This window comes from Gobius niger (assembly GCF_951799975.1).
Source record: "Gobius niger genome assembly, chromosome: 20".
Lineage (NCBI taxonomy): Eukaryota > Metazoa > Chordata > Actinopteri > Gobiiformes > Gobiidae > Gobius > Gobius niger.
The window spans coordinates 22,783,928-22,798,175 of NC_136871.1; the positions used below are offsets into that span (position 1 = coordinate 22,783,928).

The 14,248-nt window shown below is 41.2% G+C and overlaps 1 protein-coding gene across 2 annotated transcripts in view; it reads right to left on the minus strand.

Moving 5' to 3' along the window:
* ca16b (carbonic anhydrase XVI b) overlaps positions 1-12,808 on the minus strand; it is a 140,113-nt gene extending 127,305 nt beyond the window's left edge. For both annotated transcript variants that reach the window (XM_079578181.1, XM_079578180.1), the window contains exon 1: positions 12,054-12,808. In XM_079578181.1, coding sequence (XP_079434307.1) covers positions 12,054-12,138 — 85 coding nt within the window. In that variant the 5' untranslated portion in view covers positions 12,139-12,808. The remainder of the gene's footprint in view (positions 1-12,053) is intronic.
* Positions 12,809-14,248: the final 1,440 nt, after the last annotated feature.

Here is a 14,248-nt window from a genome sequence, read left to right on the forward strand (position 1 = left end):
TACAGCGCTTAAGTTTAAGTATTTCTTTACAGCTTTATGAATTGATTATTACAAAAACACCCTGAAAAGCAATGAGGACACTTTATTACCTTTGAAAGAACTTTGATGGAGAAAATTGATTTGCGTGTCTTAATGAGGCGGGCACTAATTATCCAAAAGGGATTTCCACAGAATTACATTTAATTCTTGACAAATGAAGACATCTGCTTGTTCGCTCTCACTTTGGCCTGGATTTTAGTTTGTGGTTGCTTACAGTTATGCAAGTTAATATTATTTCTTGGCGTTGCCATGGCATTTTTCTAGATCAGTTTAATAAGGGTTATATTACACACGGTCATTGTGTCTTCTTGTCAATATAAGTTTTTGGTTTTTGTTTAGTACATCAATGTCTGGTTGATCATTAATAGAGACGAGCCTTCACCCTGGTGCACACAGGGGATTCAGCTCTCCAGAGACCACGGCAGGTCTGAATGGCAGCATCATAGGCATCATACATACATACTTACATGCTTCGCTGAAACATGTATGGTAAAGCATCAGCTTTCTACTGAAATATTGATATCTTTCTAGAGGAACTAAAAACATATTTGCTAGGGGTTGTCGTTGACAAACTTGCAATAGTAACAGACTTCGAAGTTCGATATATATAGAGCCACGAAAAATATTGCGATATTATTAATGCGAATAATAATATGAAAAATAAATTATTATTGAAGATAATGACAAAAGATTTGAAAAATGAAAGTAAGCTTTGTTTGAAAAGTTCTTAAAGCAGAACTAAGTAACTCATGCCCCTACCACTGCAGGTGTCGTAGCATGTTGCGTTTTTTTTACTCTATATTTTACATTTTACATCAATTTTACACAATGGAAATAATTATTTTCACTCAAACATGGCTGTAAACACTGCTAAAGTGGTGCTAGTCCACAACTAGCTTTGCCCGTTAGCCTGTTAGCTTCTTCTTCATGATTCCATTAGTGTGCATTACGCCTCCGGGTCGGAGCAGGGAAAATTGCAAGTGTGGTTTTCTGGCCAGAGATACAAGGGGGAGATGAAAGACCCCCCCAATCATCCCATTAACACTTGTATCACCCCCAAAGGGACAACGAAAAGGATTTATTAAGGTTAAACAAGTTATAGAAATATCCACTTCATACATGAAACACAACCTACTCAAGGTAAAAAAGAAAGACTTACATGAGAATAATGTAACATAAATGTAGCAATAAATGTACAGACGATACATTTTAAGCCCAAAAATGAATTGTTTATCTGTGATGTATTGAACGATAAGTTGATATAGTAATTATCGTGACAGCTCAACTTAAAAACTCGCTTCAACCTACTGCAATATCACCAAAACCAACTGCTCCCATTTCAAAACATTCACAATAAAAAATGTATTTATATGAACGGTCATTTTATTATAAAATGACCGTTTACAGCGCCATAAAATCCTGAACCTATTTATGATTTTCCCGTGTGATCAAATACAGTGAAAACCCGTCAAAGTTAAAGGTCCTATATCATGCAAAATCGACTTTTTAGAGCTTTTAGCCATGTTGTTATGCTATTTCCTTATCAAAAACACCCCCAGAGTGGTTTGTGGCTTCATTCACGCAGCTCTCCGCAATCCTCCTGAATCCTGCTCTCTGAGCAGCTGCTCCGCCCTCTCCTGGTGAACGACTGAGTGTTCAGTTGTGTCGTAACAGCGGAACGGAAGTGCTCGACATCTGTAATGCAATGTCTTACAGCCTGATTTTAATTTGTAAAACAGCTTTTTCATTATTTCTGTTGTAAGAGAGAAACAAAGAGAAAAAAAAAAGTAAAGGAAAAAAAAAAAAAAAAAAAAAGGATGTGCCCGAGGTGCTTCCAGGTCAGCTGAGGCCAAAACAAACACATCCCTGAGCGTCTGAACAGATCAGTCATGTTTGCGCTGCAGCTGAAGATGGAGCTCGTTATAACTGGACACACCTGTTCTTTATTCTTACCTAACGATCATGTCACGGAGAAAAAGAAGCGCGTTTGGCTACGAGGACGGGAGTTTATTCAACCTTTTTCAAGAAGAGGCCACTGTCTCAGAAGCTGTTTTTTTCTCCGGGATTCAGCGACTATCACCAAACTGGTGTTTTTCTGTGACTGTCTCTTATGGATGTTTGGTGAACATTCGCCAGAATCAAAGTGGATTAACTTTTAGAACCAACGCAAGTCCCATAATGTAAACAGCGATGGACCAGAGCGGTGAGTCAATCCAAACGCGGGTTAGCATATTAGCATGTGTGTTAGCATATTAGCTTGTGTGTTAGCATATTAGCATGTGTGTTAGCCATTTATGAAGCTGTGTTGCAGATGTCAACTCCGTATAACTGCATCGTGAAGTGACTTCACTTATTGTTGTTTATTTATATTACGGTAAAGTATGTGCGGAGAGAGGGGGCGGAGTTAACTGAATCGAAGCGTTTTGTCTTCTGGGTTTGAAAAATACCTCCAGAAAACACTTATATTTATCACAAAAATGAGTGCTCCATAATGGTAGAGGTACAATATATCATATACATGCCTATACTTAACTTTGGAATGGCTAAAATAGCATGATATAGATCCTTTAATATTACATTTCTTGATGACACCTTGGCATTGACTTGTCCCACCTACATGTGTTACACAAGGCTGCAGCAAACAACATGTGTGATACAATGCAGACAAAAAAAAAAACAAGGCCAGAAAAACAGCTTTCAACTGAGCAGTGCTCGGCATTGAATCAAGGTAATGGTTCAAATCAAGCCACACCGAGCTCAGCAAAGTGTTTCATTCAGCTTCATTCCAGGTTCTGTGGAGCTCATCTTGCAGCTTGAACTTACAATAAACATTTCACATGTAAAATCATTGCTGCAAGTTTGGTTGTCCTTTAAGATGTGTTTTTTTTGTTTGTCATAAAAGCCTTTGGACTCGCATTAGTGCAAGGACAACAAAAAACAAAAATTCGGTGTATTAGAGCCATGACTTTTATCATCACAGCTGACACTTTTTCCGGACAGAGTGTGAAATGAAACCATTTAAAATACTTCTTTCATTCCAGTATCAGATATAATGCACTGTATTCAAATGGAATGTTTCAATACGCCATAAAAAGAATTAAGCCAAAGCAAGACAGTCCAATAAAAAACAATAAAAGCTTTCTGAGCCTTCTGCCTTCAGTCATTTCCAGACATGCCATTTGAGCAGATTTGGAAGCAACAATTCGTAATTCAACAAAAACCAATATCAGGGATTTAAAACCTCCTTTCATTATCCTTATGACTTGGCCCCGCTTTTCATATTTTCAAATCTGTCCGTTTTATCTTTGGCAGAGAAAAGTGGTGAACAAAGGGATCACGTCAGAGCGGCGAGTTGTGCTGCTCTAAGCTTCACGTCCTCCTTATTGCCCTCTGAATCCTCTTACCCCCCGAAAAAAGAAAAGAAAAAAAGACTTTAATCGCACCGTTGGCAGGACAATTCTATAAAACTGAGAGTGTACAAAATCATTCATGCTGTCGTTCTATTGAGATGTCGCCAGAGTCCGTCGGGCTGCAGATATAGACGTGTAGTGAAATGGCAGGAGACACAATCGCAGAAGAACGAATGGACATTTTAGTGTCGTCAGGTTATTGTAGCAGTAGGGGCTCGTTTTTTTTTTTTAAAGCTAAGGTCATGATTTCCATTTGATCTCGAGTCAAGTCCTTTGATACATTCTGAATACTTCTGGTGACCTCTAAGCCACCCCTTGTACATGGATTTTGGGAGGTTGTTAATTACGCCTGTCTGTGTTGGGGACAGATGACTATGGAGCTCCCCTGTGATTAGACTGTACCCAGGGCTCGGTAAACACTGCTGTTGGGGAGGCAACCAGATATCAAATAATGTTGTGGATTTGATAAGGGAGGACTATTAAGTGTCTACAAACACACAAGGTCAAGAGCCACAAGTACTTTTTCAGCCGGTCCATTAAATAGAGAAATCAAATAAAGAGGGCCATCAAAGAAACGTCAATTTGTAACAGTATGTCACCATAATCAAACAGTTTCTTTTTTAGTGTTCAGAAAGTTGTTAATCAAATAAGCTTAATTCTTGCCATCTGCCTTTTGTTTCTGTAATTTAAAAAGAATTGCAACAATCATTTTATAATGACTTTTTTTTTTGCTCTGTTCAATTGAGAGAACAGGGTGAGGAGATTTAACTAATGTTTGACTAATGTGAATCTTAGTCTCTCTTGTACTTCCTATCCAGTAAATAGAAAAGTTGTCTTTGTCGAGGGGGGCCTGTACAACAGTGTCTTTGTGAAATATGGAAATGTCAGAGGAAAAGGCCATGGTATTCAAATCCCTAGTAATTAGGGTTCCACTACCAGGAGGGTTCGGCTGTTTGTGTTGAAGAACAGAAACATTTGCATTCCCCAAAGGGGCGCACGTCAACACGATCGATAGTGGAGACTCCAAACTCCTGTTTGGCCTCACAAAACTCTCCGGCTCAGCACATACAATGCCTGATATTAGCCAGTGCCAATGCTCCAAACTCTCTGGCAAACTCGCTTCTCTTAACAGCAGTTTCATTACAAAGCGCTAAGGCAGAGTTCTCATAATGTAGTATAGAGTTGAGGTGAGCGGCATGCACTGTTGTTTTAAGGCAGGAATAGAGTAGGATCCCGGAGAGACAGGCGGCGTGTGTGAAAGAAACAAACACAACATCAATCTGAGGAAACCCAGAGGGAGTGCCAGGACAGCCGTGTCACAGGATGTTAACTTGGGAAGGAAATACAGGACACTAAATAAATGGAATGGATTTAGCCGCGGTTGAGCGGAAAACAAAGTCCCAACTCAGAGCTGCAGCGTGCCGCGCTCATGTGGGATTTGTTAAAAGGCACAAAGACCACTTCAATACTGTTGATTAATAATTGTCCATTTTAACTGTTGGCTAAACAAAAGCACCGACGCTTAATTTCATTGTGGGTAGATGAAATCACAGCATGTGTAAATTCCTAAAAGCCTTTAATTACAATACAATAACCATATAATAATCAACATTAGCCACATTTTCTGTTTCTGGTGCGCACAAGAGATTTTTAAGGATATATGCTATAAAAGACAGCAAAATGTACAGTGCACTGGTCAAAAAGTTAATTACTTGTAAAGTTCATTTAGTTAAACACCGACTTTCCTCCACTTTAGTTTTTTGCAACATGATGAGCATCGATGATAATTTAAATGTCTATTTACCATATTGTTTATTATGCAAATCAACTTATCACTGTGATCTTCAAATTATTCTGCACTAACTTTCTGTCTCGAAGCTTCTCCTTCACATACATCCACATTCCAGGCACTGAATGTATAATAGGAACTTATCAAAATATAGTTTTTGCATAAATTTAAATAATGACAATGTTGAAAGTAGCACGCTGACAGTGAAACATCTGGCGGCATAAAAAGCAGCATGTTTAACAAAAGACACGCCATGGATCGGAGCATTGTCAATTTTTTTTACGGGTTTTTTTTTTCTTCTTTTTTTTCCCCTTGCACCTACTCCGCTTCGGTTACCTCCAATTTAAAGATAGATAGGAGATTCTTTAACACAATGCGACAAACTTCCATATCACGTAAGCGCTATACTTCTCCAGGCGCCGGCAGATAACAAGGAAATAATTAATGCCGACGGTAAAATGTAATTCATCACACCACTACCTGACTATTATTGAAGCGCCTTATTTTGCATTCAGCCCGGCACCTAGAGCTTGATAAAATAACCGAGGCCTAATCCTATATCTTCATAATTGACGACGGGGCAAAATGAGTCTCACCGAAGGAGGAGGAAGAAGGATATAGCCTACTTTAGTTAGAATTTGTTTTATGCCTTGCCTCTGGATCCCAAGCTGTGACAAGAGGAAGAAAAAAAAAACAATGGGGCCCAGTGCAAACACATGCTCTGTTGACCCACAATGGCCGCCGCAGGAAGAGGAGGCCCGGAGGCGCTCCTGCTGTGTCGAGGGTGAAGCTTTGATTGACGGATCAAGCAAGGGAGAAGCCAAAATCACATCAAAGAATGTTTAAAAGACAAAAAGGATGTGACAATGCACAGAGGCCACACGCTGTTTTGAATCCACTCCTTTGCCATAGGCTGTTCACTATCATAATATCAGGAAAAGATGTTTGTGATCTGTTCAATCACACAGCGGCAATTGTCAGTTGCATGATGAGGCACGTTTGACGGCCAAATCAATAATTTAATGATCAGGGAAACATTTGGAAGGACTCTGTTTGGAGTCTTCCTTCCAAACCTATACTACTCATATTCTCTAGTACAATTTTGACAACATGGCTCAGAGCAGCACCCTTCACACCCAGCACTATTTCATTAAATATTTTTGACATGCACCAGAGTTTGAGAACCACTATTCTAGAGTGTGAATGCCCAGCACACCATAGCTTTCAATTAGAGGTCGACCGATATGGGTTTTTCCAAGGCAAGTGCTGATTTTTATTGGTCGATACTAATATTTTTTCCATATGTTTGGTAATCCTGAGTGTACGAGGCTTCAAAGCTGTAAAATGTGTCAGCGGAGGCGCTTTAAAAGGAGCTAGATGCAAGTTGGCCATTTTATACTCACTACTGCCACCTCAGGTCATACGTGTAACTGCACCTTCTACATTAAGCTCATGCAAGACAAGGCAATTTGGACCCGAAGTAACAACTTTTCGAGTGACAGTGCAGGATTTACATGTAGGGGGAGGAAAATACATAATTTTAACATTTTTAAACTCCGTATAGTCCCAAAAAGTAAAGGGACTTCAGAGGGAGTTTGTTTTAAAAGACAACAATCAGCAGATTCCACAAAAAAAAAAAAAAAAAAGTCTTTATCTCTTATGGTTCTTAAATGATAAGCAAAAGTCTGCAGCATAACATGTATAAAATATGATATGAGGTGTACAAACATGTGACTGATTGTTATCACCATGTTTCTCAATTTCCCTGAGGCCTCGGAAGTTGTGGGTAGATCTGGGTGATAAATCGATATTTAAGATAAATCAATATATTTTTAAATGAGATATGGAATTAGATTTACCGCATATATCGATATAGTTCAATTCCTATTTAAGTCTATTCTTATTTAAGATTTTTATTTTTATTTAAATGTGCACCTTACAGAGCTTTGTTATACAGTGTAATGTTTACATTTTATAGTGTGTATTCAATAAAACTACTCCAATTTGGCTTTGGCTTAACATTTCATTTCACAGCTCTCACTTTGCAGAAAAAATATCAGGATATATAATTTAGCGATATTCAACCTTAATATATCGGTATATGACTGTGTCCATATCGCCCAGTCGAGTTGTGGGAGGGCTCGTTTTAAGGCTGTGAGCTGTAAGTCTCTAACATTTCTCCGGTTCCAGAGATGTCAGCCTTTTATCGGCATTGAATTGGCCAAATAAATGCCCAAATATCAGCCCGATATATTGGCCGGCCGATATATCAGGCAAGCACTACTTTCAATTAAATGATGTTGACTAAAATAATTAAGCCCTTTTTCAGTGGCTCAGTTCAATCCTGATTTTGTTCTAGTTCAGAGTAGACCCATTGCATAGACTGTGCAATATGACTCAGTGATTAGTGCAGTTTAATGCTGTTCAAATACGCTTCTTCTTATTGGTCAATCTCTGATGTGTGAGTGACGCATAAACTTTATACCAACTCCGTCCTTATAATTCAAGACTATGAATATGAAAGGGTTTATGAAGGGAGACGGTGTTTACAAAGGCTCGTGACTCTCCATGGTTGTTTTTCTGCGTCCCCTTTCAGATTGAATATTGAAATCCATTATAATACATTTTCAAAGACGCAGAAAGCATACATTATCTGGAGAAAAATATAATCTGTCTTGTATGCCTTGGCCATTTTGTAAGCATCGCATTTACTCGCCTTAACAATGGCTTTGTGCAGTGCATTTCTACACCTTGTGACTGACAGCTCGGTGTGAGTCAAGCCACCGCTGAGAAGGCCAAGATATTGTTTAAGAAGAGAAAGGATGGAGTAAAGGACATTTATTGATACGGCCAAGTCCTTGAGCGCCGGAGAAGATGTCCTTTGGTGACAGTAGCTTATTGCCTGGACATTAATCACCATTGTGACGAGGCACGGCAAATAAGTGCACTTGCTTCCCCCAGCAGCAATCGTCTCCCCTTGTTCCCCTTTTTCTGGTATTTTTTTGAGCATGTGTGCATGGCTGGACAGCTGAAATGATTCGGACTGAAGTGGAATGAGTCATCATGAATTAAAATGATTAAATTGCAAGAGTGACCAGCGGAGACTGTCTCTTCTTGGCTGATCGAACTACGGCGCAAACACACATCAACCAATAAAGACTTGAGTGATTGCTGCGATTAGCATAAGTTACCGAAATAAACTGCTTCATCTGAGTTAGCGTCAAATTACGCCACTTATCATAAACACTACACTATTGTTCCCATAATGTTGAGAGCAAATAAAAATGAAACACTCCTCCAATATTTAGAGCTCTGCAGACTCCGCACAGAAATCATACAACAACTGCTATGGTACCGGTAATGTAAAGTGGATCCTAACAAGCTAATTATGCAAATTCATAGGAGATTATGGATTATAGACATTATAGAAAAATCAAACCTTATTTCAGAGAGAATGTTGTAGAGAACAGTGTGATGAGTAGTATCCATTTCAATCCAAAATCGTTTTGCTTATTATTGTATTACTTTGTTATCGTGACAGACCTAGACAAGAGAAAGTAGTCTACTTTAAAAACTTTGTATACTATACAATCCCACATTCCAAATTGATGTGAGTGTCTTTTTATGTCCGTTTCTACTTAAGGCTCACAAAAAAAGAGACCATTAGTTTCAGCAGTAATTAATAATTAATACTGCCACAGTCTGGTTAGCGACGCCTTGTATTTATAACATACGAGTAAACCATAAGGCTTTTCACATTGAACATACAGATGATTCAATATTAAATGATAAAACAAAGATGTTGTGCTGACAGTCATAATATAATATCTTGAAACCAATGTGAAAAAAAAACAAGTTGTAATGAATCGGAGGAGTGCCATAATGGTAATGATGGTGTCCAGACAGCTGGCTCCCTGCTGGCACATCTGCACATCAGGGCTTCAATTATCCAGCCTGCATTAATAACCTGTTTGCTCCAAACATTGTATTTGCAGAGAAAGTAATAGAGTTATTTGCAATAGACAAGATCTCAAATCGGTAGTAATCATACTCATTATCGGAGAAGACAATTATTTCAAATGTATTCTACAGGGGCATCACACCTGTTCTGTCACGCCAGGCCAGTTCCACATGACCAGCATTGTTTCTTTCTCTGCTCCAATACATTTTCAGCAAAATGATCAACAACACATGGCTGTGACGTACAAGGAAAATGTGCTATGCCTTATCCTGGATTCACAATAAATGCGTGTAACTTGGAGGGTCAGTCAGGACGAGTATATGGCAGGTGAAAATGACTTTCAAAGGCACACTTGGGGGACCGAACTACGATTATTTCATACAATAGACAACTAGAAAAGTGTGTTGGCTGAAGAGAAAGTCCGGTTTAATACACTCCATCATCAGATATGACCGCTTACTGCAACGTTTGATGACAGACAGGGGTACTTGTTGTTGCCCATGACATAAAAGAAAATTGATGTATAATCCCTGGTGACCTATAAGCTGCTCTTATGATGCAGAATACATGTGAACTGCAGATTTCAGTGATCAGTGCATGTCAAAAAAAAAGGCACATTGCCGCCTCTTTGGATAAAAAATAATCTCGTCATCATCAGCAACAAAATCCTGTATGCAATAAAAAAAGCACGGCTCTGGTTCATCTCATATGTTCATGTTGATAAAGCGATTGCCGCTGATGGATGTTTACATGAAGAAGATGTAGGTTAAATCATCAGGACATGAATGCTTAAATTGGATTAGTCCAAGCAACACCATATTATTTGTACCAGTCTGTTTTAATCAGGAGTTGTATGTGATATGCCTTGTAAGAATCAGTGTCCGTGTCTAGGGAGCGGGGGAGAGCTATAGGAAAAAAAAAAAAAACTGCAACCAGAAGAGCCTGGAGTGGTGGATTTTGGGGCAGCGGGGGTCGAACTGTTCTGATGCGTTACATCACTGTGCCTCTCGATGGGGGATGATTACTGCCACTGGGTACAAGCCCTACTGCCCACAACTTTGAGAGCTACTGTGCACTTGACCAAGTTGGCAAAAAAGGAGAGCGAACGAGGGCTTCAAGTTTACTCGCAATCAAATCAAAATTGCAATTCGAATGGTCCCGATTACCAGATCAATTATTTAAGTACTATAGGCTATTATCCACAACAAAATGTAGGGTCTTATTGGGTATAAAACCTGCTGACCGGGGTAGTTTAGACCTCTATAAACGGGTTATGAAATGCATGCAGCTCATCTGACCTTCAGACAGGCCGTGATTTGCATTTGATACACTTTTCAAAAAAAAAAACAAGTCTCTTTTTGACACGCAAAGCACAACATTAAAAACACAGGTACATTTAGGGGCATTATGTCTCCGCAACATAATAAGCTTCCTCTGTGCCAACGCGCCGTGGAGCAGACGGACTTTTATACAAGCAGGTGAACAACTAACAACCGGAACACCTAACCATAGTCACCGTCGCCATAAAACACATGGCCAGTGTTTACCTAACCTTCATTATTTATGAAGGACCGATGCCTTGGGGAGGAGGAGGTTGGCCAAGGATGACCCTGCTGCACAATCACCTTCATTTCACTCAAACTAACCTTGTGTAGATCAGAGAGTATAGACTGTGCTGTGGACAATGGGGGTTTAAGATCATAGGAGGGTATGATGATCTTAGGTTTAAGATCATCATCATCATCAGAGGATAGAAGTGCTATGTGCCGTCTCACTCAACCTGAGAAAATCTATGCAATAATTACAGGCTCGATTAGGCTTTCTTGCAGCTCCTCGCCTACATGTTCAGTCATTATTATTACAACGTAGAGACTTATTGGTAAAAAAAAAAGTGTTTTTGTTTTTGTTTTCTTCTACATTGACGCACACAATGCCAGTCTTCTGTTATCCACGCAAAGTACATAAACTATGCCCCAATATGCCCTGATACAATCCCACAGAAAGCCTTCAGAAACATCCTCCACAATTGACTGCCTGAGATATGAGGTGACGGTGATGTGGTGGCTTTAACTGCATTCATCCCGAGGAACAACAGGATCACAAACAAACCCAAAAGCAGCACAAGTTTGCGTATATGCTCGTGAAACTTTTTTTTTTATTATTATTTTTGTTTCTAGGTTAAGTTGCAAAAAGGGAATCTTCACTTTTCTCTGTAGTGGACCCTCTACAGTCGACTACATGCGGAACAAAGTATCGCCTTCATCTTCCTTTGCCTTCCCCTTGACATCCTCCGCGTGCCAAAAAAGATTTTTGGCACGCGGAAAAATAATATAAACATGAAATAAAACTAAGGCAGATAAGACGTGGCGCTTACTAGTCCCCCCCCCCCCCCCCCCCCCCCCCCCCCCCCCCTTTATATACATAGATATAATAAGACGCAAGAGCCGACAGGAAAGTGTTCAGACAAATTAACTCGTGTACGTTTTAATAATCACCAATGTTGTGCGTCTGGGGCGGTCTGGACACGGGCTAGACAACCAGAGCCGGCAGCAGCGGACGCAGAAAACGGGACCTCTAAAATGACTAATCGAAAACGAGCACGAATCACGCAGGAAGAAAAGGCTCCTCTTTCCCCCCGGTTACTGTGCGTGTTGACGCGGACTCAAACCGGGGCGCAATACCCCGCTACAACCGAGCAAAGCGCAAAATGTCCACCATCCCAATTCGCCTTTGCCCTTGGTAAGAAGAGACGAAGGCGAGAAGGAGAAGACAGCTGAGTGCACAGTGTGGAGGCAGATCAGTAAACGCGACTGGTAAAACCCCCCCCGCGCCTCGGGGAGCTGGAAGTACTTACCAGGATGGCAGTCTTTGTGCTTGGGCAAGGTTAAAATCATCAGGGATAAAATCCACCAGCAACTCGGTTCCCGGATTCTCCGCATGTTAGACTACTCATGGAGGGCAACAATCCGGAGAAAGGCGGCGGGTGACAAAGTTTCCGAGTCTGTTCTCTTTTCACAAATCACACGCGCGCACACACACACCGGTGGATCCTTCTTCAAATGGAAGTTGACGCCGCCGAAAGCCACGAAGGCAAGAGCATCAAAGTCGCGGGTTTGCACGGCCAGCGACGCTCTCTGCTTTATAATCGACTTAATATATTCGCCTCCAGCCCCCCCAAAAAAAAAGCCTAGGCTGCTTTTCGCTTCGAGCAGTGACTACCGCGACTGTGCAGAAAGTGTTGGAAATCTGCTGGACTCCGCCGTGCCTGTAGAGGGCTTCCAGATAGCGACATTCCCGAAGTGAAAGCGAGGGGGTCAATTCGTGATCAATCCAAAAGCAACCCCGTCGTTAACTACGCACAAAAGTGGTCGAACAGTATTGATTGCACGTGCTCATTATGAAGTGATTATCCGCGGGGGCGTCAGCGTGGCGAAGGGCGAAGGGGAGAAAAAAAAAGCGCACGAGGGAAAACTGGCGGCTGGCTTGGAGAGGAGACGTCCCGTTCCCGTTCCTCCATCCAGGAAGTAGACTCTGGCGGTCAGGCACGCATGAGTGTGTGGGGACTGGACACGCTTGCTCTGTCTGTGTGTGTGTGTGTGTTTGTGAGAGAGAGAGAGAGAGAGAGAGAGAGGGGGGGGGACGAGAAAGCGGGAGGAGCAGTGGAGAGGAAGAGGGAGGATAAGGAGGGCTCCTCTTTGGATCTGTTGAATGCAAAATGACTGGGAACGGACCCAGAGGCTGGAGCGGGCTGCTGCGGCTGCTGTCTCCTTGTGTACGTCGCCGGGGTGAGGATGACAAGGAGAATCAATGGCGTGTGTCAAGCCGTCATGCGTCCTCTTTGGGGCGAGTGCGTAAAATTCTGCAATCGAATAGGCCCGGGCTCTCCGGGTGGTTAATTACGAGGCTCGTTTGGAACCTTTTAGTCTTTTCTTGCTTTCGTGGCAAACTTTGTTCATATTCAGTTCCAGCCTAAGTTGATTCGTTGAAAGGTGACCCCCAAGCCAATACAGCCATTTTTTATTTTATTTTTTACAGAAAATGCCGGATTTAGTCAGACCAGCAAGTTTAGCATACTATTTTTTTTAACAATTTTTTCTTAATTTTAACCTCTTAAAGGAATAGTTCACCGTTTTTCCATGCTGAGATATGTTCTTACCTGAGCGAAGTTGACGCTGTCGAGTTGATGACGAGTTGATGCGTACCTGTCTGGTCTTTGTGTGTGCCCTCAGTCGCGCAAAACGACGCATTTGGCCTCTCCCAATGTATTCCTATTGCTCCAAACGGGGTGAAGTTGGAAGCGACCGCGCTCTTCCACGGGCACACACAAAGACCAGACAGGTACGTGGTTGCTTCTAACTTCACCCCCGTTTGGAGCTATAGGAATGTACTGGGAGAGGCCGATGCTAAAAACATCTTTGGTCTTTTTGCATGACTGACGGCACACAGTTCTTCCATGCCGAGATATGTTCTTACCTGAGCTTAGACGAGTTGATACGTACCTGTCTGGTCTTTGTCTGTGCCCGTGGAAGAGCGTGGTCGCTTCCAACTTCACCCCGTTTGGAGCTATAGGAATACATTGGGAGAGGCCAAATGCTAACAACGTCTTGCGTCGTTTTGCACGACTGAGGGCACGCACAAAGACCAGACAGGTAAACATCAACTCGTCTAAGCTCAGGTAAGAACATATCTCAGCATGGAAAACTGGTGAACTATTCCTTTAACCCCCGCCTGAACCGAGCACATTTTCTCTTGTTTGGCTTTGCCCAAATCAAACAGAGCAACATAAATGTGCCGTAAAAGCGACAATAACACAATTAAAAAGTGGACCAAAAAGAGAGACGAAAATACGCCAAAAAAAGTCACAATCGGTTGCGTTGGTCTTATGGCAAATAGGCTGTAACGTTTTAGTTTTGGGTAAAGCTTAAAAAATAATAAATGTAACTTTTGTATTTTGATTTTACACCTTTTATGTAAACTTCACCTCAAACAAACGGTGCAAAAAAAAAAAAGAAGCAGCTTTCAACTTTAGGATCATTTCACTAATATCTT